This window comes from Podarcis melisellensis (genome assembly GCF_964234715.1).
Source record: "Podarcis melisellensis genome assembly, chromosome: 1".
NCBI classification, from domain to species: Eukaryota; Metazoa; Chordata; class Lepidosauria; order Squamata; family Lacertidae; genus Podarcis; species Podarcis melisellensis.
This window is the reverse complement of record NC_138528.1, coordinates 73,972,696-74,000,567: the sequence shown is the minus strand read 5'-3', so window position 1 is coordinate 74,000,567 and position 27,872 is coordinate 73,972,696. Positions and strand designations below refer to the sequence as shown.

The 27,872-nt window shown below is 43.2% G+C and overlaps 1 protein-coding gene across 3 annotated transcripts in view; it reads right to left on the bottom strand.

Annotated features, from left to right (window-relative positions):
* The window catches only part of DUSP8 (dual specificity phosphatase 8), an 82,392-nt gene extending 56,735 nt beyond the window's left edge, over positions 1–25,657 (bottom strand). The window contains exons 1-2 of one of the 3 annotated variants that reach the window (XM_081903832.1): positions 25,318–25,657; positions 5,151–5,556 (exon numbers count right to left, since the gene is read on the bottom strand). In XM_081903832.1, coding sequence (XP_081759958.1) covers positions 5,151–5,381 — 231 coding nt within the window. In that variant the 5' untranslated portion in view covers positions 5,382–5,556; positions 25,318–25,657. Of the gene's footprint in view, positions 1–5,150; positions 5,702–7,446; positions 8,188–25,317 lie in introns of those variants that run through there. The other 2 variants (XM_081903834.1, XM_081903833.1) reach the window with 2 other exon arrangements.
* Between the last annotated feature and the right edge of the window lie 2,215 nt (positions 25,658–27,872).

Sequence of the window (27,872 nt, the reverse complement as noted above, 5' to 3'; positions counted from 1 at the left end):
GAGTTGCTATGTCCTTGACAGAAGGATACAGTGCCTAAATCAGATGTAATGTATATAGTGTTTAATGTGAGACTAGAGAGACCTGGGTTCAAATCCCTTTCTCAAGCTCTTGAAGAATGAAGTTCACTTGGTAAGTCTTGCCACTCTCAGCCTAACCCACCTCAGAGATTCATTGCAAGAACAACATACATGGATAGCTCAATGTATTCGCCTTTGCTGGAATGTGACAAAATAAACAAATCCTATAGCAGAAATCTCCACCTGGAATTGCCTCATTTCCCAAGAGAGACAATTAACTAGCACCCAAAATCTCACAAGGCATTCTTCCTTTGCTGTCACCTCTTCTCCAAATCTTGCACACAAAAAAACAACCCAAAACCCCAACCATGCAAAATTGCTCACCCCACTTTCAACAGATCACCAAACACATAGAGCCAGGAACTTGCTGCTGTTACATGATTTACATCTTCAATGTACCTTCTCGTTAATGCCCTTTTGTTGAAATCAATGGAATTTAGGCACAGGTTTCAGGTATCTTGACTGACTCCCATTGAAAGCAATGGTGGGTATTCCATTGAATATTTTTTTTCATATGATGTATAATTACTTTGTAAAAGTTGCTCTCACATGATATGATGACTGCCAGACAGCTTTAAAAAGGATTCAGAAAGGATAGGGCTAAGAGTCTCTGAAGCAGAGTAAATTATGCAAGAATAAGCAAAATAAGCAAATTTGTCAGATTGGGATAGTTTGTTCAGGCTGCAGAATTTATCTACGAATCAAACACTGTATATCCATATCTACACATGATGATCAACAATACAACAGATGCAGTACTATTATTTACATTGAGAAATCTAGCATGATGAATACAAAAGACCTGTGCAAGTTTTTGATTACATCATTTGAATCAATGTTTTGTTCCTGTGAAAGTCACCATGAAAATTCCCCCAAGTTCCTTTACTGTTGTTGCATTTTAACTCCAGTTATTTCCCCTATAGATATTCATATTTGCTATTTTAGTAGTTATATGAAATCAAAACCTGTAAACTGCAGCATTTGAAAACCAAACCATAAAGCAAAAACAGAAATATTTTTAAATTAAAAAAAAATGCCTTTCAACTCAACTTATTTTTTCTTAAACCACCTAATTAAAAATTTTAACTGGCAAAAATAATTTCTGGGGAGAAGATTTAGGGCCAAACTCTATAGATGAGATAGCCACCACACAGTTAGCAATTGTGTGAATGAATATTTTAAAATAAATGGCAGCTTTGGGAGGCTCAATCTGGATCAGGGCACTGGCATGAGGTATAGGAGAGGTGTTGTTTTGCACAGTGGTCCTGATTTAAATCAGGCCCCCTACTCCCAACTCTTCACCTTTGGAGAGCAGGGAGAGAAGAAGCTTGCATTCATTCCGCAATCACCTACAAATTGTCTGGGTGTTTAGGCCACCCTCCACTAAAAAATAAAAGCAAGATCAAACTTCTACACGTATGTAACCCAAAATCTGACTCCCAAAGAGACCAGTTCTTCAACATGCATGAAGGATCTAAATGAAGAAATGTGTGTAACTTTGGCTTATCATACTATTTTTTCTGCCTTTCTACAATGATCCCTAAAAATCCAATTCAACATATACCTTTGACCAGGTCACATGCACATTGAAAGCCTATCGTGTGTAATCAAAAGAGCTCCAAACCTGTTGTAGGTTTGTTTGGGGTTTGGGGGGTTTTAAGTGCAGGACTAAGGTTCTCAGGACACTGCCCATGCTTATGTGGTACCTGCATGGAATACAGAATCATGGAATACAGGTATGTCTGCAGATGCCTTCTGAGCTGTCTCATTTGAGAGCAGCTCCTTAACTCATTTCTTGCTCTCCTTGCAACAGTTACCAGATGGCAAGTCAATTTCCCTGTACAGTATTTGGGAATAGCTAGCAAGTTATTCTAGGTCAAGCAGCTCTCTCAGAATTGCGTTTAGCTTTTAAGCACGGCAGCAGTGACAGACACACACCCCCTCACCCTCCAGCTCCCTAAGCAGTTAAGAACAAAAATAGATGATGCTGTATATTATCCAGTGTTCTTCGTAGTGCTTTAAAAAGCCATTCAGGAACCATTCTCTGTAACCTTCCCTTGAAGCGTCAGTAAAGCAGACTGGAGGCAAGAAGTATTTTTTTTCCCTCACACACTCCACGCTCCCCACATCCAAGCAGGGGTGATGTCACTGCTAGCCAATTGCAATGAGCCGTGTGCACACATGCAAGGGGAGGAGGGAGATTATGAGGACTCCACAGATGGCTCCAGCTGGGCCTAGCATTTGATTAATCGCTTGAATTACCATTCTTTGCTACAAAATAATAAAATGGGGGAAGGGAAAGCAAGAACAAACACTAAAAAGCAATCCAGCTGCTGAGGGCTACCCACAAATAGAGAGCCGGAGGGGAGGGTCTATTGTGAAAGGATGGCTGCTGAACTGAATAGACTGTACCTGGGCTCTTCGGAAGAAGGGCAGCAGGCTGTGTGGGCGACAACAAGGTCTATACGTCATGAGATAAAAGCTTGCCTCCTTGCTTTTCTGTTTTGTAAGGCTGGTAGCAAGGATTTAAAACTCAGCATGTCAGAAAGAGCATACCTGACAAGGGTTGCCAGACTCTCTTTGTTGTTGCTGTTAGCTGTGCTCCTTGGCCTGACATGCAGCTTAACCTGCTTAATTTCTACATGCCAATAGCAAATAAGCATTACCGATATAAAAGATGCTGGCAACCAGAATCCTGCAATACAACACACACTTACCTGTGAGAAAACCCTACTGAATGCAAAGGGATTTGCTGTCACATAAGTGTGTATACAGTGGTACCTCGGGTTACATACGCTTCAGGTTACATACGCTTCAGGTTACAGACTCCGCTAACCCAGGAATAGTACCTCAGGTTAAGAACTTTGCTTGAGGATGAGAACAGAAATTGTGCTCTGGCGGCGCAGCAGCAGCAGAAGGCCCCATTAGCCATTAGCTAAAGTGGGGCTTCAGGTTAAGAAGTTTCAGGTTAAGAACAGACTTCCGGAATGAATTAAGTACTTAACCTGAGGTACCACTGTACTTCCTTGGGGGTAAGCACCATTGAGACTAAATTCCCTGGGTGGAGCAAAACCACCTATTTTTATAAAATTTCCTTCCTTTACCCTTTCACCTGTCTCCTCCTCGGCTGTATGAATAAGCATCCCAGCTTGCCTTTGCTATAGGGCAGCATGGCGAAGCCTTGCACTTACACCTATTTTTAGATCTCATAGTGCAGCTGCACAGCCTGCTTCAGCCTATTCTGCTCTTCTACTGGACCACACGGCTGGTTGGCTATGATGAACATGGAGATATTCAGTGGGAAACGTATGCCTCATTTCACAGGGTACTATCTGCACACCTGATTGTGAAACCAGGTGTTCCTTATGGGGGACATAGGCAGTTCCCTTCTGGGTGTGCTCTATTACATCAGAAGGAAACCTTAGTGTTGGGCACTTATGCCCTTCACACCCAAGGTGAAGGAGGCTGCATGCCAGCCCCATGCAGCATAGCACAACAAAACTTGTTAGTAAAAAGGCAAAGTAGATGTGAGCAGAGGTTGACTCTGGAAAAGGAGGTTGATGGAATTGATCAACAATTTAGATATGGAGGTTGAATTGCTTGCCCTCAAGGTTCTAGAAAGAAGAGGCACCAGTAGTTAACCTCTCCTGCTTCAGAAGAACATTGGCAAGCAGAAGACAGACCGTGCCAAATGGGCATGCAGAGTTTTACCACCTCTGTGTCATTCACTGCCCTTTGTAAGGAAAAAGGATCAAGAATGATGGCTCGTCAGTAGCACATCGCTGCTGCTCCTTCCTCCCTTCTGCACACAATTTGCTCTGCATGCAATTATTTTCATTGACATAAATCCTACTTCAAAGGATTATCCCTGCTAACCCATGGCTCTTGAGGATAGATTATGCATCAGGCAACTGAGTTCAGAGAGACACAGAACTAGGTTCGATGAATGAATAGAGGAAACACTGCCTGTATTACAGACACTCTGACGTTTCTTCCACACACAAATATTTTTAATGATGTGGAGTTTGGTGTGGTTTTTTTTTAGTGATCCTCTGGAAACAAAATTAAAACAGAGTCAAGCACTAAAATAGCACTATATTATCAGGCAATGTGCTATTTCACGGCCAAGAGCCTTTCACAATGTTTACTTAATAGTAAGCCCTATTCAGCAAAGGTCTCTTTTCAATGTTAATTAAAAACTTCCTGTTTGCAGGTTCAGCCTGTTTTATTGCTGGCCATTGAGTATCCTGGGGATTAATGATGAACAGCCCTCTAATCACCCCTTGAACAGCCTCTCTTCATTGTTCCTTATTGTAATTTTCTGTTTTGATGAGGGGTTAATTATATTTTCTCTTATTCCCCGCTCTGGTTTCATTTTTATACAGCAAAGCAAAAAAAGTAGGTACTTTCAGAGAAAAGAGCTTGTGTAGAACCAATCTTAAAACACTTTTGCATTGCCAATGAATATATGTAGCAATCAGAACTGCAAGCAGCATTCTCAGTGCTTGTGCAGCCTTATATGTTAGTTAATACTATGCTTGTGTTAACTCTATTTGGTCCCCACTATGTCCAAAACAGTTTTGGTCTAAAGGCAGAACAACACATTTTGTGTAATCCCGGTATTCTCTTGGAGTATGAATTTTGTGTGGGGTTTTTTTTACCACAATGGAATTGGGAATTATGCAGCCATGACAGAAGCAGAAGACTAGCAATGGAGGAGAGAAGTTTCTTAACCCTTTCTGACTCATACTCATATTTCCCCAATAACGATAAAAGCATCTGGTGTGGGGCAACTTTCAGAAGAAAAACAGCACATGGGGAGAGGATTAAAAAGCTCCTCCTTGCTGGTTCTGCACTGGCCTTCCTTTTGAACTGCAACCTGGGCTGCTGTATATTTGTAAATGAAAAGGTCTCTAATAGGACCACTAGGTAGCCTAAGTCCCAACTTAATACAACAGCATTAGCAGATCATTTATTGCATTGTTTCATATGTCAACTGCCCTTTGAGGCTAGACAGGAGCACTGAGTCACAGCAGGACTGAAGGGTGACCAATGGCACCAAGCTTAAGTACCTTGATATTGGAGGCTGGCTGGATGAGCTCTGTGATGGATACTTTGTCTTGCTGAAGCCTTCTCTTGACCAGCTTGGAGCAGCAGATGTTGACGGAGCTGAGGACATGCCATGAGTTGTACTCCACAAAGGAGCGGCTGTCAATGACCAGCATGCTTTCGGACCCACTCCTCAAGAGGCTGGCAAGCTTCTTGGGATCCATCACTTTGCGTGGAAGTCTGTCCCCAGCCATGGTAGACTTGTCCCTTCCGCAGCAAGTGGGAGAAGGGAAGGAATGCCCAGGGCAGGGGAAGCCAGCTCAGATCTCCCAGAAGCGAAGGGGGCAGGGGGGAGGGGGGAGGCAGCTTGAAAACAGCCAATTTTTGCCACGTTGCTAAGGCCCTGTATAGCAAGTCATTGTGCCAAACCTGTTGAGAAGTACAGAGACAGACAGACAGACAGACAGAGAAAAGAGAAAGGTGGAAAATGTAGTCAAATGCTGTAAGTATCATATACCAAACTGGTACTATTTTGCTCTTCTCTAGCTTAGACATATTTAGGTGAGACGCAGGTGGCACTGTGGTCTAAACCACAGAGCCTAGGGTTTGCCAATCGGAAGGTCGGCGGTTTGAATCCCCGCAATGGGGTGAGCTCCCATTGCTCTGTCCCAGCTCCTGCCAACCTAGCAGTTCAAAAGCACGTCAAGTGCAAGTAGATAAATAAGTACCACTCCAGCGGGAAGGTAAACGGTGTTTCCGAGCACTGCTCTGGTTTGCCAGAAGTGGCTTAGTCATTCTGGCCACATGACCCGGAAGCTGTCTGCGTACAAATGCCGGCTCCCTCAGCCTATAGAGCAAGATTAGCGCACAACCCCAGAGTCGTCTGCAACTGGACCTTACGGCCAGGGGTACCTTTACCTTTACCTAGCTTAGGTTTGACAAAAGCTACATCGAGTTCTATAACAGAGGTGGCTCTTCCAGATGCTACTGAACTACAGCTTCCATCATTCCTGACCATTGGCATTGTTGACTGCGGATGATGGAAGCTGCGAGTCAAAAAACATCTGAAGAGCCATATGTTCCCCATCCCGTTTAAAGCAGGCACCACAGTACATTGAATGGCTTAATGGATCAGCCATCCAGAGAAAGAGAGAAAGAAAACCCTGAAATTATAGATGGCAGCCTGGAAATGATACAGCCTGGGGGTTTTGACCTTGATACTGCGCATCAGTGTATCATCACGCACAACTAAAGAAAAAACACCTCAACTTTTCTGGATGATCTTCAATCCCACTCTGTTCTGTGTAGACGAAGGGTTCTCAAAGTATGTTCCAGGGAGCTGGGAGCCTGGGATTCCTCTACACCAAAGGGCACCTGTGGCCTTCCAGATGCTATTGTACTCCAATTCCCATGACTCCCAGGTAGCAGAGTTAATTATCAGGGATGTTGGGAGCTGTAGTTCAACACCATCTGGAGGACCACAGATTATCTCCCCTTCTCTAAACCCATCATGAGCCATTCAAAAAGAAAGTTTGTAATGGTGAAGCTACCAAAGAAAGCACGCTCACCATTATAGATCAAACCCTGTAATCTGTAGCTGTAAGTCAACATGCTCTAGATCACTCTATTAATTCACATGCAAAAGGTACAAGACCCAGCAGGCATGGCCACCATATGCTCTGGACTAGAGAGCAATGTGCTATGGTTTCTCAGCAGACAACTCACTGTTGGGAAGGGGTCCCTGCTAGTAGAAACTTTGAAAACCACAGGGTGGGGGACGTACCGTTTAAGTTTACACTGGAAGAGATACTAATTTGTACCCCTATTTTGCATATAAAGGTTATACTGGGGTGGGGGAGAATAAAATAGAGGCGGTATACAGAAATTTCTCACTTCATAGTGAGATTTCTCTGTAAAGAAATCAATATCTGTATTCACCCTTATAACTTAAATCTAGCACGTTGCAACTAACCACTCGAAAGTCTTACCTGGTGTGGCTTAATTTGCCAATTATTTAGAAAACCATCACAAAAAGTAAACCATTTCCAGCTCATCATTTAAACAAGTTAAAAGAGAAGAAAACACATTTTCTGCTTTCTTTACATTTTGATCAATTCCCACACTCCCTATGATTTGGTTTTTTAAAAGACAAAAAAAAATAATGCAGGCCCAGTTTGTAATCCAATCAGCATAGATCCCATTTGAACCTTCCTCCTTCCATATTTACCTCAGACTTAAGGCTTAAGAGTAAGTCCCACTGAATTTAATAGAGATTATTCCTGTGCAGACATGCATAGGATTTTGTTCTGATTTACTCACAGTCTGCTCTGCCTGAAGATGCTGAATTGAAAACTCTATGTACATTGATTCAAGGGGACGATGGCCAGTAATCCTTAAATCATGCAGAGCATAGTATTGTCTTCATTTTTTCCTTGTAGAAGAAACATTGAAAACTATACTAGAAGCCAAGGCAAGAAAATAAACTCTTTCTGCTTAAATCTTTTCCCATGCCCCAACTCCTCAGTATTCATTATTTATTTATCCATAGGTTTGGCCAAAGATACCAATTACAGCAGTTGCTTTGGCAGTTGGCTGGCATACAACCCCTCTGCACCATCAGGTTCAGTTCAATATGTATATATATATATATTCTCTCTCTTTCTCTCTCTCTCTCATGCTCCACAATTAGATTTTCTTTTGCACTTCAGGGCAGGCTTTTAAAACTGAAACAGCCCTAATTAAGAAGGGTCTGAGGGGGGAGGCAGAGGCTCCTGCTACCGTTATGACACACTTCATTATGCACTTTCCGCCTTGCTGAGGGTCCCCTGCTGTACCTGAGCTACAGAACTGAAGGTAATCAGAAAGGATGCAAATTAATTGGCTTTCTCCCCCTACATTCCTCTCCTGGTTTTAACGCATCTCTCTCCACTGGTGGGGGAAAGCTAGCTGCACATTTCTCTCCAATTCTCCAAATTCGAGCCAGGAGATTAATTGAAACAGATAGACAAAGAGGCTCTCATTAAAGAGGCAGAGATAATACAGACAAAAGGACGAGGGAAAGAGAGAGATCAGAATGAAACGGAGTGGTCCAATAGAGAAGGCTGGCCAAAGATTGAGGACAAGGTAACAAATGAAGTCCTTCCGCTCTCAAGGCTATGAAGAAGGACAAATGCCCAGGACTTTCAAAACACAATTCAAAAGAGGACCTAGAGAACTTTATCACAGCTGCTCAAAGAAACACGGTTTTCAGGTGCCTTGAATATGCTTAACTGTAGTGAAGAAATAAATCCATGTGAGGGTTGAATAGCAACTGAGCCAGCCTGTGCTCTGACCTTGCCTTCATTGATGAAAAAGGTTTGTGGTGGCCTGTGACATAGCTCTGGCCCCCAAAGGCCCTTTCCATAAGGTCTGCCAGCCACTTCCGGTTGGCCCTGCGCTCCCTCCACCCTGTTTCTCTCTCCTCTACCCTTCCTGTCCTCTAGCAGCACAAGTACAAACTGAACTAAAGAACCAACAGAGAAAGGGAGACAACTGCAGGTAGGCAGGCAGGCCCCTCCTGGGCAAGGGCAGAGGCCCAGCCAGCCTGGAGCAACTTTCCACAGGGCACTCTAGTCACTGCACTCTGTGGTCAAGCCTCCAGCCCCATGGCTGTGCCCGATTCCTGCCACGCTCTCTTCTCCCTTGTTTCCCCAGCCATGATCAAGCTGCAGCTGCAAGGAGAAAAGGAGAGAGAGATGCAAGCAGCCAAACATGGAACATGGAAAAGGTTTCTCTTAGGATGGCCAGCATAGGGGCAGGAGGGGGGGTCTCAGAGCTGTCACGCTAGGAGAAGTGCCTGCTTGCCTCCAGCAATCCCCTGCCCTTCCTCTCTCCTGCCCCACTGGATCACAGCAAGGAGAGAAAGGGAGAGAAGGGCAAGCAGGCAGGCGTTTCTTGTCAGACGTGCTGTGATTTCTGGATAATTCTCTCTCCCTAATTAGAGGAAGGATGCATGTAAACAGGGAGGGTGTGTGGAGGAATGTAAATGGGGGTGTGTGTGAAGGGATAGACAGACTGAGTGAAAGGGGAGGTGTGGATGAAGGAAGGGGAAAGACAAGGATGGAGAGAGGTGACAAAGAGATGGGCGCTCCTGCCCATTTTTTGTTCTTGCCCCCATCTATTTTCTGTTTGAGCCTCCTATATGTGCCTTCCCCCAACCTCATTATTTCCTCCCAGGGGAATGTGGTCATTTACCTGCAAAAGACTATACAAAGCCAGCCCCAAGAAAGAAAGAAAAAGGACACGTCAAAAAAGCACAAAAGCAGTGAAAGCAAACTGAAAGTGGAAATCATGTTAAGGAAGTTAAGGAAAATGAGTCTAAAAGGTGGAAACCTTCTTTGTTGTTTTTTGTTTTCTTTTCTGGTCTTTTTACTTTTTTCTTACCTCTCTTTTTCTTTTCTGTCCTGTCATTTGTAACATTTTGAAAATTTAATAAAGATTATTATATAAAAAAAATGAAAGTGGAAATCATGAGTTACAAGACATAGGAAATGCACACATCCCCAAATAAGGGGGAAAGTGTTAACTTGAGAGGTGTTGGGTTGCACCCCCAGAGGAACTCCTCATCCCAGGAGCAATTGACAGCAAAAACCATCCTAGTGAAGAAGTGAGTCAAAAGCAGGCCCACATCAAGGAGGATGCAGCCCACTAGCCATGTGTTAAGGCCTGCCACAGGTTCAATACACCTCTTGGAAAGGAAAGGAAAGGAAAAGGGGAGAGATTTGTCAACTACAACAGGATACGACTGGTTGGCTGAATTTGACTTGCGGGGGTCAGCTGCTGGGAAGAGTGGCAGCAACATGACTTCAACGAAGTTATTTAAAAAAACCTCTTAATTATTAATTTTAAAATAACAAAATTTCCAGGGAAGAATCTGAAAATGTTTAGCCTATTTCTTTATCAGGCTGCCAAAGCAAAGGAAAACAATATCTTCTTGGGAACCAGCAGGGAGGGGGGAAAATATTTGACTTGACTCTGGCACAGCTGAATTAAAAAATATAATCTAGTCTGATCCCACCCCCAACTTAATAAGCTAGCAAAATTTACAATTTTTCAAGCTGTGTGTTATTCATTGTCTCTCTCTCACACAGCTTTTTAAAAATAATATTACCAGGAAGCACTACCTGGCCTTGGAAAAAGGATGTCTTCTGAGGTCCGGTTCAGATAGGAGGAGCCACTCATGGCATTGGTTCAAGTGTGTGCAGAGTCTGCTAATGGGCTCACAAAAAGTGGCTAAAAGTGACTTACAGAATAGTATAAACATTAAAACCAAATACTTAAAAACCCCAAAAGAGAATAGAAAACTAAAATCACATCCATTCATATAAGGGGCAGGTCTAAAACATCCTATCCCACTGGAGGCCACAAATACCTAAAACTCGTCAAGTTAAGGACCAAAGGCCTCACATCACAAAAACTGTTAAACCAAATGCATAAGCTACCAACAAGAAAACAATCTTCTTGGCTATGTCCTGCCTCCACTGTCAGAGGCAGTGTGTCTCTGAACACCAGTTGGTGGGAATCACAAGTGGGGAATGTGCTGTTTTACTCAGGTCCTGCTTGCTGCTTTCCCATGGGCATCAGTTTGGCCACTGTGAGAACAGGATAGTGGACAAGATGGGCCTTTGGCTTGACCCAGTAGGGTTTTCATGTTCTTAAGATACTAGTTAACACAAACAGACCTTCCTCATTAACCCAGCAAGAGTTTTACAAACTTCAGAGGGGATTCATGTGAGCAAGCTGCAAATCTAGGCATTTTATGAAGATGAGGTAAAATTAAGGAATTAGGTATACCTTATTACCTCAATACAATGACCACCAGGCTACTAATTCTTAAAGGTGGGGGAAGGTTAATATGATGCCCCTCTTTTATCAGAAGCCACTTTAATCTTCTTGAGTGCTCCTGAAGACCATTATCATAATCCTTTAATCCCACATCTCTCTTGAATGACTTTAGTGAGGAGATGGGCACAGGGTTAACCTGAATGAAAATATTAAAGGAGGAGGTGCAGTGCCAAGTTGCAGCTTTGTGACAAGACGGGCAGCTTAACATTGGTATTAGGGTAACTATAGGCTGCCTGAGGACAACATGCAGTTCCTGTAGTGAAGGGAGGAGAAGATACAGTAGAGGCATGCCAAGAGAGCACTAAGCTCCTTGAATGCAACTTCATGAATCCTTAGAGAAGGGGGGGGGGCAAACTTTTTTCAAAGAGGGTCAGATTTGATGAAGTGAACATGCGTGAGGGCGGACCAAAGTCACTGAGCTTTTTTAGGCTTGAGTTTACCCCAAAAAAAATAGTTGAGGTTTTTTTAAGATTCAAGTTGCTGGGCTTTTTAAAGGATTTTACCCCCAGGACATAATACTGCCGGATTGAATTGACCAACAGGCTCCATTAGGACTTTGGACATGCCTGCCTAATCTAAAGCAGGCATGGCAAACTTCTGGCCTATGTACCCAAACTTCCAGCCTATGTGTCCTTATTTTTCGCTAAGCCACGCTCACCTGTCCACACCCAACACCGTACAGATGCGGTGCTAGTAAAACCATGGCTGAGAAAGAACAAATCAGAAACCTTAAAGTGTACTTCTAATAATTCCTTGACAAGCAGGGCTTGCATTCAGCACCTTTTAAATTGGGCACCAGATGCAAGCCATGCCCAAATGCAGCCAACTCCTTCCAAAGCAGAGTTTGCAATCAGCACCAAGGGGCTGCCAGCTGACCACATCCTGTTCCCTAACCCTGATCTAGACCCATTCCAATCTGGTTTCAGGCCTAGCCATGGGACCCAATTGGTCTTGGTTGCCCCAATGGAGGACCATTATCAAGAATGAGACAAGGGGAGTGTGAACTTGCCCCTTCTCAGTCACTTGGTGGCTTTTGACACCATTGACCATGGTATCCTCCTGGATTAGCTCTGTGGGATGGGTATCAGGGGCACTGTGTAACAGTGGTTCCAGTCCTATCTGCTGGGCCAAGCACAGTCAGTAGCATTGGGACAGTGCTTTCTGGTCCCCAAGCAATTAAGCTATGGAGCACTACTCTATGCCCAGTGCTATTTGTGGCCATTAGGAGATTTAACACAAGCTACCAAAAGTATGCTGGTGACACTCAGCTCTATTTCTGTCTGAAGCAAGATGCCATGCAGGTCCTGGATGCATACCTGGATGGAGTGGTGGAATGAATGAGGGGAAACGAGCTAGAATCTTGGCAGGAAAGGCTCCGTGGGCGAGTGGTTTCTATGTCTGAGAAGCTGGCCAACTGTCAGCCTTGAATGAAGTTACAGCCTCTCTGAAAGAGAAGACACACGATCTGGGGGTGCTCCTGCAACCAGCTACATTACTGGAGGCCCAGATAGCCTCTGCAGCCCCTTGACCAGTTTTGGCCAATATAACAGCTATGACCATTGCTGGACCAGGATTAGCTTTTCGTTCAAGTGTTGCTAACTACACAAATAAATTATTGCATGTACAGTACTGGACATGAGGCTCTTTTTGTAGCTGAAACGGGTTAGCACGGAATGCTGCAACACAATTGCAGGCACATTGCAATGTAGAATATGTGCTCCTCCATGGTGGAGCATGTGGAGGGGGGGTATCATGTGCCATTCAGGATCTACATCAGGGGTCACCAAACTTTTTCAGCAGGGGGCCAGTCCACTGTCCCTCAGACCTTGTGGGGGGCAGACAATATTTGGGGGGGGGGGAATGAACAAACTCCTATGCCCCACAAATAACCCAGAGATGGATTTTAAATAAAAGGACACATTCTACTCATGTAAAAACGCAATGATATCTGGACTGTCCACGGGCCAGTCTGAGAAGGCAATTGGGCCTGGGCCTTAGTTTGCCTACCCATGATCTACACCTATTTGCATGTTCACACAACCACCAAACACATAGTGAGATGGTCTGAGTGAGTCCCCAGCTATTTTCTCCATACCCCATTTGTTTCTAGTCTGGCAAGTAAGAGGCCAGATATAGCCCTGGGGCTTCCAGCTGCTGTTTAGTGAATCTTCTGTAGCCACCGCTTGGAGACAGGGCTGCCATTATGTAGGGAGCTACATGTAGCACTTGCTTCCTGGTACAGCAATTAAAGGGTAAAGGGTAACAGTGTGTGCAAGCCTTCAGAATAAAATATGTGCAGGGCAAGGGGTTGACAGAAAGTAATTCTTGGTTCAGTCTTCAGGCATGGCAGTTTATTATCTGCCGGAAGGATTACTAAGGCAAGTAACTGTCAGCTTAGAACCTGAAATGCTGGCAGGATGGCTTAAGCTGGGCAGCTACCTACAGTCTTATTAAGATGTAAATTCTGGCACTGTAGCTAATATCTCTCCCTACCCTCCTCCCTCCCTTCCACCCACCCCTTCTTCTTTCAAGTGCTTACCGTATTTTTCGCTCTATAAGACGCACCAGACCACAAGATGCACCTAGTTTTTGGAGGAGGAAAACAAGAAAAAAAATATTCTGAATCTCAGAAGCCAGAACAGCAAGAGGGATCCCTGCGCAGTGAAAGCAGCAATCCCTCTTGCTGTTCTGGCTTCTGGGATAGCTGCGCAGCCTGCATTCGCTCCATAAGACGCACACACATTTCCCCTTACTTTTTAGGATGGAAAAAGTGAGTCTTACAGAGCAAAAAATACAGTAAGTGCTTAGCAAGCCTCACTCTAGCACCCACCCCAGTGCCACACAAGGAATCCCTACATCACATGACTATTACCAAATCATTATCATCTTTTTGCCATAGTGGCAAGCAAGGATACGAGTCCTATTAACAAGTTAGCGCCTTGTGTTTCCACAGCAACCGCACAGATGCCAGGCAACAGCTATACCTTAGAGCCCCGGCAGACACTGACCAGGTTTCTTACTATTTCAGGCATAGCCTGGTTCTCTCTGCTGCCCAGGCAATTTCCTACAGCCTGAACATCAGTTTGGAACAGGGGACAACATCTCCACAGACTGCCCTGTTAAGGTGTTGCCCACTGTGGGTGGGTGGAGATACCTTGTCTGCTTTGGGGCCCAAAAGCATCTTTGAAAGTCTTTTTCAAGAGATGGCCCTTATCCACTCAAATCGGGTAGGATTCCACTCTCATCCCTCCTTTTTTCTGTACTAATCTCTGCACTCCCTCTGGCTAACTTTTGAAGAGCAAACCAATGTTGAAAACAGGTGCGATTAGAAAAATAGGGCAACATATGCGTAATTAGCATTTTCGTAACATCGCTCATTAAAAGACGTTCGGCACAGAAGTTACTTTCATGAGCACATATTTTCACTGCTCATGCCAATCAAGTCTTATTTTATATTACTTATTTATTCAAAAAAGAAAAAAGAAAGGATAGCCCACCTATCTAAAAAAAGACCTCAAGGAAACGTACAAGAATGAAATGGTTGAAAATATTTTGGAAATTAATGCCACACACTTCACATGAATTGCCTTGGTTTCCAGTATTTACAACAGCTTTCTTAGTTTGTCCTGTGGAAACGTGGATAGTTTACAAGAAGCACGTGAAGCAGACACTGGGCATGCTATATAACCTGAGTTCTGGACCTCTATTTGACACACAAAAATAATTAAAAACTGTTTAATCACTGAACAAAGTTGATTCATTGTTGACATCTCAGTCTTCTTATAGTGGAGTTTAAGTTACATTTCCTAATATGCTCATTGAACTGCAAATAACACACATTGTGGACCTGGAAGGCAGTTTCTCAATTCTATACCAATAAATTAGCAAAAAAAGAATGGGTCAAACCATTCCTAGACCATCTGTCCTAGGCATCTTCCCAGAAAAGATTATACGTTTCCTTCATAAGATCTTGTAGCCTTCATTCTTGCTGCCCATATGGAAATTGATTGGCATTTGTAAGGCTCTTTAGCACTGTGACAAGTACAAGTGAAAAGCCAAAATCTGTTAATAAGAACATGAATCAAAATACTTTTCTGTATATACAAACTAGCACACTTGGGAGTACACTAGACTAAAACCTTTCCCCCTGAACATCCAGTTTTCTGTGTTTGGGAAAGATTTCTGGAGCATATTCAATTAGGCCAGCCTTACCTGCACTCTGAAGAGGCAGAGATACGAAACAAGTCTAATATTTGTGGGAGCTTGTCCATAGTCTCCCAACTCAAAATGGTCCACTGGACTCCTGCATTCTCAGCAGAGCCATGACTTTTCAACAAATAAGCACATGTATAAACCTACCCAATGATATGGTTCAAATCATAGGAGTGACTCACATAAGAAGACAACAATGTACCCTTCCCATGAACTCCAATGACTGACTGTAAAAGCGGAATTCCAGAAAGACCTCTGCATTCCTAAGCTCCCACACAACCATTTATATTGAGAAATCTGAAAAGGGGTTTTCAACAATACCAAGAAGCCCCAAATATACAGTTATTGAACCTACAATTCTGCACACACTTATCTAGGAGTAAGAGCTCAATGGAACAATTAGCAAATATCAACAACTCCGCCATGTGAGTCCCTTCTTCCACAGCCTTCTAACATGCTTCCTAACAGTTCCTGACAGGCTTACATGCTTGAGTATACTTCAATAACCCATCCCATGATGGGTTGGGGGTGCAATTATTCTGAAGTGAAATAGAAGGGAGGAAAAAGAAGACTAATCAAGGACATCCCTTCCTTGCATGTAATACACTCCCGTCTCTGATGTCCAGTGACCTTGAAATGATGGCCTCAAGATAAATTAATTTGAAAACCGGGGTGGGGTGGGGTGGGGAACTGTCATGGAAGATGGGATTTAGAGTCTAGCAACATCTGGAAGGCCACAGAATTCCACCCCTCATGTAAACACTCACACAGGCAATGAGTTTCTACTCTATGAAGTCACCTTTGGAGTAATGGAAGAGCACTCAGAGTGATTTAACTTCATACTGAACACAAGTTAGCAGGAGCTACTGTCCAAGTTATAATCACTCCTATGTTTAAAAATATCACTGTGGAAACTTTTTACAAATTATCGTTTCCAACAATGCTACAAATCTCTGGGAATGACTTAACAGAAGTCCTCCAGTATAATAAAAAGTAATGCAAAACACTAGGTGTGACCGTTCCTTAGCTGTTCAATCCAGTTCAAGACCTGTCCAACTTCCTGCATGCACCAGTACTTGTAAGCACAATAGTTTCTCAAAGAGATTCATAGGCTGGCACTATCGGGGAGCTTGGAGAGGTCCTACTTACATACCCTACCTTTATGCCAAGAGGAAGAACATCTGGCATGCAGATGATGGGCCAACACTATGGGATATGCGATTCCTGAAAATTGCGATTTACAAACAAGATTGCTATACTTGCTGATGCAGTGTTTTGGGGGGAGGGTAAGAGATCAACCAAATGCATGTTCTTCTTCCTCCCTCATCCAGCCCAGCTACCCAGAGCAGCAAATGCACACTGCTGGAACTTAATGGTTTTCTTCTTGCATCACAAAATCTCTCATTCCTCACTGCACCAATTTACAGAATAGGGAAAAAGCATTCCAGCACAGATAATCTCCAGTGGGATCATTGATGTAACAGCTGGCAAAATGGGTCAGCTCATTAGCCACTTTGGCTGGAAAAGGGAGGCAGAACATTCCAGTATTTGTTCTCAAAAATGGATTCCAAAGTTGTATACTTTTTAGGGCATTCTTGTTATCAAAAGCATTTCCTTTGTCTGATGGCATGCCCTATCCAAGGAGCTCACTTCACAATTACGTTTTAAGGTGCACAATAAAGTTTTTAGCATTATGCACCTACAAGTGTAAAGTGTTTATGCAACAAACATTTGCAGAACCATCCAACATGAAGGTATACTCCAAGGTGAGACTGGCTCCAGCTCCTGCTTAAGTGCACAGTCCTGAATAATGTGGATTGTAAATAACCTGGTCTACTACCAGTTAGGAATGTAAACATTTGATCAGCCATTGCACCTTCGCCTTTAAGGTTGGCCTATATCATCCTTCTCCACCTGGTGCCCTCCATTATCTCCAGGCAGCACAGCTGGACTAGGGAAGGCTGATACAGATCATTAGCAGGTGGCAATATGCTGCGTGCCATGCCCATGCAATGAAAAGCTACCAATTTCTTTAGACCAGCCTGCTGTTAACGACACAGGAGCAGGTCAAGCCAGGATGATGGCAACCCTATCACATGTTCCAGTAGTTCTTTAGAAGGGGAAATGAAAAGCAGTTAGGGCAGCTGGTTTTTTAGGTGCAACAAAGCCCACTGGTCATGGGAAAGAACCAAGTGGATAATTTTCTTCCTTTTGAATCCCTTTCCAATTTGGCACCATATCTCCATCTTTTGGGCCAGTTACTAGTTGATAAAACCATATGCTGGTGTCAAAGCTAGGAACAAGTAGGGGGGGCGGGAGGAAGGCTTAAAAAAGAACGGCCTCGTGAAAATAACTCAGATTTTAGCAAACAAAAGGGGAAGACATTCAAAGAACTCAAATGACCATAGTTCTCACATGATAACAGAAGCCATCACTTGATTGCGTATCAAAATGTCAAGGCACCAGCCTCAAATTCTGGGGCCACTGGCACTGGATATCCAGAGGCAAAAGGAATTATTCAATGCTGAAGCAAGCAGTTTTTTATTCTAAAAAACAGCACTTCTTGAGTTTAGCTATTGGATGGGAACCTGTGGCCCTCCATATGCTGTTGGAATATAACTCTCATCATCCTTGACCACTAACCATGCTGACTGGGGCTGATGGGAGCTGGAGTCTAGCAACATCTGGAGGGCCACAGGTTTCCCAGTCCCGGTTTAGCTCTTTGTCACAGAAATATATATTCTAATATTCCTTTTTTTTACTTGCTCCAAAATGCATTGCAGAAGGCAAGCTTTTCCTTATCAGTGCCTCCTTTTGGGAGCAATAAAAAAGGAAAGTATACTGTATATATTTAAACAGGTATATACATTTCCCCGGACAAAGAATGTGCCGTGCTTAACAAAACTGCTTCTTGCATCCATCGAGTCATTTCTTTGTCACCAGATTTTTAAGCACTATCTTGCGCACAGTCATGCAAATTTCCTTGACAAAAGAAACAGAAATTTGAGGAACATCACCACCCAACTCTCTCTCTCTCTCTCTCTCTCTCACACACACACACACACACACACACACTCAGCGCATTTGGGATTTTCAAGACCTGACTGGTTGCCTGCCTGTGTTGTCAGTTCTTGTTGTACTAGGTTCAAAGGTGCCCATGTTCCAATGCACACTTCATTTGGAAGCACTTGGGGCTACCTTTCAACACAGCACAGGAAGACTGGAAGGAGGAGGAGGGAGAAACACACACAGTGCTGAGCTCATAGCAGGGACAGCAAGATAAAAATGTAATCAATAAATATACACCATCAACACAGTCCAAGTCTCTTAGCATAGTATTTGTCAATGGAAAGGAAAGGAGGCCCGTAGCAAGCTTGTCATGCATTAACCATTACATGAATTCATCCTGTAAGCGTTGCTCTGAAGCGGACAGGCATGCTCATATAAAGGGTTTTATTCATCCCTGTTTCAGTAATGAATTAAAACTACAGATACAATGCCTACTTATTTTCCATGACATAGTTTAAACATGGTTGAATCAGAGGCAATCCAGTGATGCACAGCCTTAATCCTTTCCCCCCACGCCATTTTGCTGCTGATCTCGGTTTAGCTTTAGAATTTCACTAGAACTGGTATATGACTGATAAAAAAAGAAGAAATAGCTAAATAAATGTGTAAACACATTTATTTGTGTAGTTTTCTCCCCTGTTTATTCTGCACATATTGCTATACACATCAAAATAAACTGGACAGGATGTGTGAAACTACTAAATGTGGACCTTACTGATGTTAATGGAAGTTTTAACATTAATGGTAAAGAAAATTATTTATGCACTTCCTACCTATGTACAAAGGGAGCCTTCATGTTTCAGACCATCAGCTGAGAACCTAAAGAAATCCATCTTGTATTGCCTTTTTTCATTTTTTGGTGCTGGACAGGAGTTCCTCATATTGGCACAGTCTATGAACCATACCTACTGAACAGCTTAATGTAACAAATTAGTGCACCTTGGAGCTAACCCAATTCAAAGCCAGGCTGACAGTGAGACAGATGAAGATCCAAGTCCTGTATCTCCACGGAAGCCAATGCTCCGAAAGGAAAATTACTATAATGCAGATCAATAGTTTAAAGCTCCTAGCAGCAGTCTCTGTCTCTGACACACAAAGAGCAACTGTGGTCCAAGTGATGGGAGAGACGTCAAACAAAACTTCCAGATCTACACCAGCCCAACATATGGTAGAGTGACTTTTCATTTGCTAACTATTGCTGGAAGAGCAGTGCTTTGCAAAAGATGGGCTCTGAATCCTGAAAGTTTTGCAAACTGTAACAGTCCAACTGAAAGGTCAGCCTTTCCCCTGCAAAGTTGATCCACTAAAATATTTTATTTTCTTGCTTCTGTGTCTTTCACATAATCTGGAACCAGTAAGGAAATGTATAAACCCACCTCACTTGTGGCTTAAAGAACAACAAGAGATATCTGAAGAAAAATGGGGTGACCAGGACCCCAGGTACTGGAAAAAGTATCTGGAATAGACAACCCCACCAAAAAAGATAATGAGCACGAGGCATCAAAATGACATCAAGAAAATAATTTCCAATGTCAACTATCTTGCTTCCACAATTTCTACTATTCCCATGCAGCGCACCCCTACCAGCAATTCTAATCTCACATCTATCCATTATGCCACACTGGCTCTCTGTAGTTTTAATTAATTGAAACAGTTAAGAAGCTCTTCAATAGCGTTTTACAACATTGTTGCCATGTTGGCATAAAAAGTAGGAAAGATGATTTATTGGCAGTCGTGACTTAGATAGCAGTGTAAGAAATATTTGCACTGGTGACTAACTCTTTAGGTATCTTTACCATTTATGCTATTTTAATGCCTCAGAAACGTGTGTGTTTAATTTTGCAGAGTTTAATTCACTGTATTTTCTCCTCCGCTTCCCATTTCAGCTTGATTGCAAGTGATGTAAGACTCTAGTACTTTATTCCATCAACAGTCCATTAAGACTACCATAAGAAACCACTTTGTGTCTACAGGAAAATTGCCAAAAGCCGCCTACTTTTCAGAAGCACTTGCATTTTTTCAAGTGCACTTGCTTTCAGTTTTCACTAATATGCCAGAGAATAAACTTACAGCAGTTAAACCAGCATAAATGCTACAAAAAAACCTCAATTAGCTCACTACAAAATAAACTATGTTGGCCCACCCAGCTTCTCCACATTTAAAGAAAATAACCATGCCAGTATAAATTTGACTGCACGATTAAATCAGCAGCAAAGATTGAATTGTCAGCCATGAGTAGAAATCAAGCCCATATTAATATATCCCATAATTGATTTCATATAAAATAGCTCTGACTAATTCTACTGATAGTCTACACTGAAACATATAAATCAATGAATTGCAAACAGGAAAAAACCCACTATTTTTAAATAAATGAATAAACAAATGTAGTAACTGCTTGCCCTTCTATATAATGCACTGTTAAACCCAAATTTAAGTAGGCATTATGGTCCCACTGCTAGAGTGCAGTCATATTCAGAAGGACAAGCCTTAGAAAAACCCAATAATAGGTCCCCTTCTCTTCCACTATGTTATCTTGCCCTGACTAACTTATTCCAAATGAATATTTGATAAAATAATTTTGCAAAATGGGGCGGGGAAAATGCAGAGCTTGAAGAACTAGTTTTAACTTAATATTCATTTGGATAGAAAGCATCGAAATGGCTCTGTCCTGCTGCTAAAGTGAAAGGTTGCTGCAGTTTGCAAGGATTTTATATGACCCCTGTACAAAAGTAAAATAAATAAAAATTGCAGCTTTCTTGCAGATAACTCAGTGACAGGGCCATACTTTATAAATTCTCAGTGCTGTGTTTCTCTTGTTTACATGCTGCATACTTTCTCCATCTTTTTAAACAAGGATGTGAAATCTCATGCTGAAATAACAGCCTTTAAGTCGCCAGACTCTCTTGTCTTCTTTGCTACTACACACAAACACAGATGTGGAATCCACTAAGCCTGCGCAAATTTCACTGTGTGAAATTAAAAGCCCAGGATGAAGGGATATACAAAGTTTCAACAAGCCATATTCCGTTCATTCCACCCTGCTCTGTCAGTGCATACCATTACCTATTTAGAGAACTTTCTAAACCCTCACCCCACTTTCCCCCTTTAGCTATACCTGTGGAATAATGAATAAAGAGTGAATCTTTAGTTGCCTTTTTCCACGTTTCACTGAAGACCATCTTACTACCATGTTTAACTTCATATAGCATACAATATTATATGAATGTGCACATGTTCACACACACGCACACACTCCTAGCCCATGGTTCTGACTGAATTCTGCCAGTGGTTTATCAGCTGCACTGGCTGTTAGTCTATTTCCAGGCCCAATTTAATGTGCTGGTCTTAAACCTTTAATACTTGTGACCACATCACCTGAAGATCACCTTCTCCTGTATCTGTGGTACAAACATACCCACACACTTAACAAGTTCACTATGCCATACTGGAGAATATTCAGGGTTAAACAGTTGGAGAATTCTTGCCTGGATAGCTTGATCTTTAGAGTAGGCGTTTTTATCCTGCACAGCCAATTGTGTGGGTTTTAAAAATCCTGCTCATTACAGAAACACACTAGCCGGACCTGTGAACAAACAAAGAAGTGTTTTCCCCAAGCTCCTGTGGAGAAATAGCCCATCTACAAACAACCCCTTTTGAGCATGAGGAAATGAAATGTTGTAAGGTTCATTCATTTTCTCTCCATATTTGATACTTCCAGTACCAAGCTATGCTTCTCACCTTCATTTCTGTCAAGCCACAAGAGACGCATGTGCTCAGGACGGGGAAGGTGCTGACCCTTCTGTTTTCTGCAAAGCATACAGCTCAGTACTGGAGTTAAACATATGCTATTTAAGGTGATTCTGGACAGTGCTTTTCACTGCAGTGCCAGGCCAGCAACCGGGAGGCTTGTTTTGCAATCCTCTTCCTAACTCCCACCAGTCACTGCTCTCACCTGCACTGCCTGCTGCTCGACATTTTAATGAGTGGTGCTCAGCACAGCTCATAAGAACTGAATCAGTGCACAGATGCAGATGGTCGTACTCTGAATCTGACTGGCCGTTTAATCTAATTGAGAGTGGGAGAGTGTTTCCTCATGCACAATCTTATTTGGCCAATGACCCTCGGCTTTGGTGATGTTTCTCATTTTTCTTTGTGGGATTCCCCTTTGAAGCGCAGGCTCTCTTCATGTGACACACCGCAGTCTACACCGGCCTGTTAGTCAAGCTGCTAAATTGCAACCCAAAGATCATGCTGTTTCTTAACAATCGCACAGCCATGAAGGAAGGGGCGGTTTTGAATTTTCCGAATCCACAGCTTCTCCGGATCCTTGACCAACCATTTCCACCAGAAATTTTTGTTTTTGTTTTTTATTTTTTTAACCACTCAGCAGTTGGAAAGAGAAGATGGACAAAGGGGCCAAAGAAGAAAGAGAGGATCAGGATGCTGTGGATGAATCCCTCTGCAGCTCTAGAATGGTTAAACATATCCACGTTGAAATCTGGTAGCCTTGTCTGGGGGACTGGAGGATGCCTGGTCCATCTTCCCTATGATGAGGTATCTGGGCCCTTTCTGTGACAAGAAAAGAACTGGAGAGGGGATCAAACTGTGTGTGTATGTTTGTGTGTGGGAGAGAGAGAGAGAGAGAGGCTGAGAAAGAGAGAGATCATCCCATGCAAGGTTTGAGGTGAACAGAAGACATCTAGCACCCAGTGCAGTGAAGCTAGCAACCCTTCTCTCTTTATTGCTCACACCATTTCATTCAGACTTGAGCTCAGCTATTGTTCACATGCAAAACAAATCAGCTGACCTATCAAAATGTGTAATGCTGTCTGCTCAGCACACTTCCCTGGCTTGGATGCAATGACCATTCACACATAGCCTCCTTAGACTTCATTACAGACAAAGGGCATTTTCATCCATGACACTGAAAGTATTTTCTTTTTTCTTTTTTGCATTCCCTGAATGCAAAATACGATTGCAAAGCCTACACAAATTAGAATGCACATTCAGTTTAAAAACAGCTTCATTTCCCTTACTTTCCCATTGTTCACACCTGTACACAAGTGGCACGAAAAACTCAGCTGACTGCTTTGTGTCATCAGTGAAAATATCCATACTTTTATAAAATAGTACCCAGAGGGTAAGCCTGATGCAATGGCTAGAATGTCTGGATAAAGCAAATCAATGTCTGCTCAGCTTTACGTATTCTCAGCCTAATTTATCTCATAGGGTTGTTGTGATGCCAAGCTTCTACATAGTCATGCAAACCTTAAATATAAGTTACACTGGCCTTACCAAGAAAAGGTACGAAAAGGTAAGTTCTGGCTTGCATCTGCTAATTTACATGGGGGCTTCTTTCCCTCCACCCTGGAGTTTTTTGCATTTTGACTAGTGTAATTCAACTGGGTTGTGCCAGAATTAAGCCTAACTGCAGCAAGATATTGGGAGTCATTTGTTGCAAGGCTTCAAAACAAGGGAGTACAAGCGTTTCTGTAGATGGCCGTACTATTACGCTGATGTTTCAGGAGCTAGGCTGAAACAACTCTTTATGTGAGAGATGTATAGAGAAGTCTTATATTTTTAATCATACTGAGATGCAGGTTGTTAACACTGTAGTGTGTGTGTGTGTGATGCCTAAAGCAATGAAGCTTGGATTAGACCCTTTGCAACTGACAGCATAGTGATTTCACACCCACCCACCCACAAAATCCATACATTATGACAAGTCGGCAATCCATCTCCTACAGAAAGGCTCCAGAAGAACGTCTGCATGCAGTATTTCTTAGCCACAGCTGTATCAATTCTTAATTCTGTATCATGCAAAACATAAAATAAAAAAGTGCTTATTTCCCCCATCACCACCACCAAGAGGGGGGGGAGGCCCTTCCTGCTCTGTTCCTGACTGAACTGAAGACATGAAATGTGGGCAAACCTTCCTGACCATTCTATTGGATGAGGTGGTTGTTGTTTTCAAACCGTCAAATGCTGAATCACAGCACACACACACACACACACGCACTGCTGCTCCTAGTCAAGGCGCTAGCCAAGGTGAAACGCAGCAGACTCTCGTTTCCTCGGGTGCCTCCGAAGCGCCAAGGAACCGGGCGGCAAACCAAACTCTTTCGGCATTAGGAAACCACAGGGCTGTTAACACCAACCTCACAAACCACAGAGGGAAAGCTTTATGGACCGTCTCTGTCTCCCTCTCCCCCCGCAATCCTAAGAAGAATGATGACACTCCACGCTCCGCATCCGAAGCGAGCCTTGAACATTTCTCCTCGTCTGATCCTTCCTGGAAAAGTCTCGAGGCATAACAACCACCTCTTAGCAGAAACGCACACAAACACGTCCCCCCCACCCCGCCCCGGTCACAACTGCGCACACACATATATAAGCACAGAGATTTCCCTTCACTTCGCAGGAGCCTGCTGTTTTATTTCAGCCTAGTATAATCCGATTCTTAAAACCCTCCTGTTACTTAAACACACGTCATAAATATGCGATTCGCTGAACGCAGTTCTGCCTTCCCTGCAGCACGGCTGACTCTACTGCGCATTTTTCTGTATGCAGCATTGGAGAGGTGTTCCTCCTGCTAGAATTACACCTTTATTTATTTTTGCAAAAACCTTCGGCACCTACTCTACCTTCCAAAATTAGCACCACCCCACTCCCCCATCCCCAAAGCCTTCCCCTCCCAGATAAGATTACGAAGCATGCACTAAATTTATGCACAGTCACAGATCTAGTAGAAGCCGGCATTACACATAGGATTCCATGGGAACGCATGCTGAATGCAGCAACATGCAGCATTCGCGTCTTGATGCGGAAGGTCCAATAAGCGTATTAAGAGCCTGCGCAGGTTGTAGTACCCACCCCGCTGCCCACCCGCCCCCCATACAAACCCGCATGGGATCTCCCGTACTGCAGTATTCTGCAGGGTCATTAAGCGATATGTGGAAGTCCAGTCCCCACCGCCACCCCCGACTCTCGCGCGGATCCTTAATAACATTTAAAAACACTTACCTTCCTGGCACTTCCTCTGCAGCCCAGGATCAAAGCCCTTTAAGCCCTCCAGCTGATTGCAGATTTCTGCACATTCGTCAGGATGATTTAACCACAATTAGGAGAAGGTCGGATGGGAAACGCTCTGAAAACGCTGGGGCAAGTGCTGATGATGCAAGATCTAACCCTCTGCAAATACACGCGCGCAGCCACACTGAAATGCGCTCATAATGCCAGCCCTGTAACTAAGGGGCAGGCATGTATCTGCAGAAGGGGCGAGGGTAGTGTGAGGGGGGGGAGGTAGCACAGATAAGCATTAACAGGGCTGAAGGGATCCAGGAAGACAGAAGGTTGCACTTTAGAACTAAAAATGAACTGAGGATGAGGTCATGCCTTGAAAAAAAGCACCTGACGTCACCCTCAGCCAATCAGAGAGGGAGGCTCAGGGGCAGGATGACGTCAGCCTCTGATCCTGGGGCTTTGGGTGCAGATTAAAGGGAGACAGGCAGGCAGAATTGCAGCTTAAAAGGGGCAGTGGCCTAGATTTTCCTTCTTTGCCTCGTTCCCTTCCAGTTTTGCAAGCTCTTAAAAGGGAAATGCCCCAGCCTCGGTGGAGAAAGCTGGTGCAGAGATGCAGCACTGTAAAACAAGCCGCTCATTCTAAATCAATGTGGCATTTATTGTTGCAGGAGGGAAAGGGAGGGCTGGCTCATTTCAGCGGCGCACAGATAATCCCTGCTGCTCAGAAGGAGGAACTGGGAAAGATTTTTCCCTTGTGCCAAAGGCAAGACAAAGTTTAATTGGTTGGCTGCTGAATGAAGCAGGTTTAAGATTTTTACATCAGATGGAGTGATGTACCAAATGACCTCCAATACAAATGCATTCTTGTATCGAAACCTTAGCGGTGCTTTTTCTATATGGCAAAGAAGCACAAATGCTGGTCCTGATGACCCAAAGAAGGATAGATTTAGAAGATGAAGCAGTTCCAAAATCCATATTAGGGCAACACCCTTATTAGGCCAACCAAAATATCGCAAAATAGTATCTAAGCTACTGTAACATTTTGGTTGGCATAATAACAGAAGTATTGCCCGAGTGTGGATTTTGGAATTTTTCATGCGGGCCAACACATATGAAAATGGCTTTGCATTTTGTGTGACAAAGTAAACAGTGTTAATAGTAATAACACAGGTATTCTCATAGAATCGTGGAGTTGTAGAGTTGGAAGGGACCCCAAGGGTCATCTAGTCCAACCCCCTGCAATGCAGGAATCTCAGCTAAAGCATCCATGGCATATGGTCATCCAACCACTGCTTAAAAACCTCCAAGGATGGAGAGTCATAAACTTCCAATGTGGTGTATATGTATTTTAGCATAAGCTGTAATCAAATTCAACATATGGGCAAAACATATCCAGGACTGACTTCTGAATAGCAAGCTTTCATAAATGCTGTCACCCTTTTAAGGCCTTTTTAGTCACCACCAGTCTTGTACTCCCTCCTCCAGTTTTAACCAAAACCCAACCCCCCCCCCCATTTGTCACAATTTTGCTCCTCCTGCTTTTCCTTTATGAGGTGTGACATCCTTTAGGGAGAGTCCCTTCTGTCACAGATACTCCAGTTAGTAACATTTTACCTAAGATTTCCACACATAATCCTTTAAGACTATTAATCCAAAACCATAAGGAATGTAAGATAAGGAAAAGGGAATGTGGGGGAGTGTCTTCCTTAATTCCTCCCTTGTTCAGACTAAAGTTTTAATGCATGCCTGACTTTTCTCTCTGTAAATTGGTAGGCTTTTGAACAGTGATATTCTTCCAAACCAAGAGCTTAAAGAGAGAGAGAGAAAGAGAGTGTGTGTTTTGACATTTCCCTAATTTCCCTTGTGGCAGCTCTGAAGAGGTCCAGCTGAATTTTTCCAGTTCCCTCTCCACTGCCAGTGCAGGGTTTTATTGTCAACTGAATGGCTTGGGCATACCCAATAGCCTACATGTGCAACATTTAATTAATTTGTCAGCATTTCTAACAAATCCCAGTAGGGATTTTTTTTTTCAAGCAAGGGTACATTTAATAGCTAGATCATCTAAATTTTATTAAGCTTGGGTACTTTACATGGGAAAATTAAAAACAACCCAACCCAAATTCTTCACAAATGTTTCGGGAAGAGCCTTTGCTATGAGGGCGTGCCTCCTAAAGGTGCAGTGGCACAACATCTTTGATTAGTTGAGGATTTTCTGTAAGATGAGGGATGTTATAGACTCCCAACACTGAAATATGGCTCCCAGAGTTACCCATCTCAGTAATATCATTTTATTGTAAGAACATGAGGAACAACCCAACTTCACTTCCAGACATCCCTTTGCTGCCAGGTTCCTTGGTTTTCTTCATTTCTCCCAGTGAATGCAGGTCCTGTTGAAGCAGAGGCCTAATATAGACCGTGGCTCACAGCTTCAACAGAAGCTGGGTTTTCTAATCCTCAGGCCGAAAGTGCCCTTTTCCCACCCCTTCCAATTCCCTTAAGGTTTCCCCCCTTTAACAATATATAGCCCCTAGAGTCCAGTGTGGCATCAACAATCT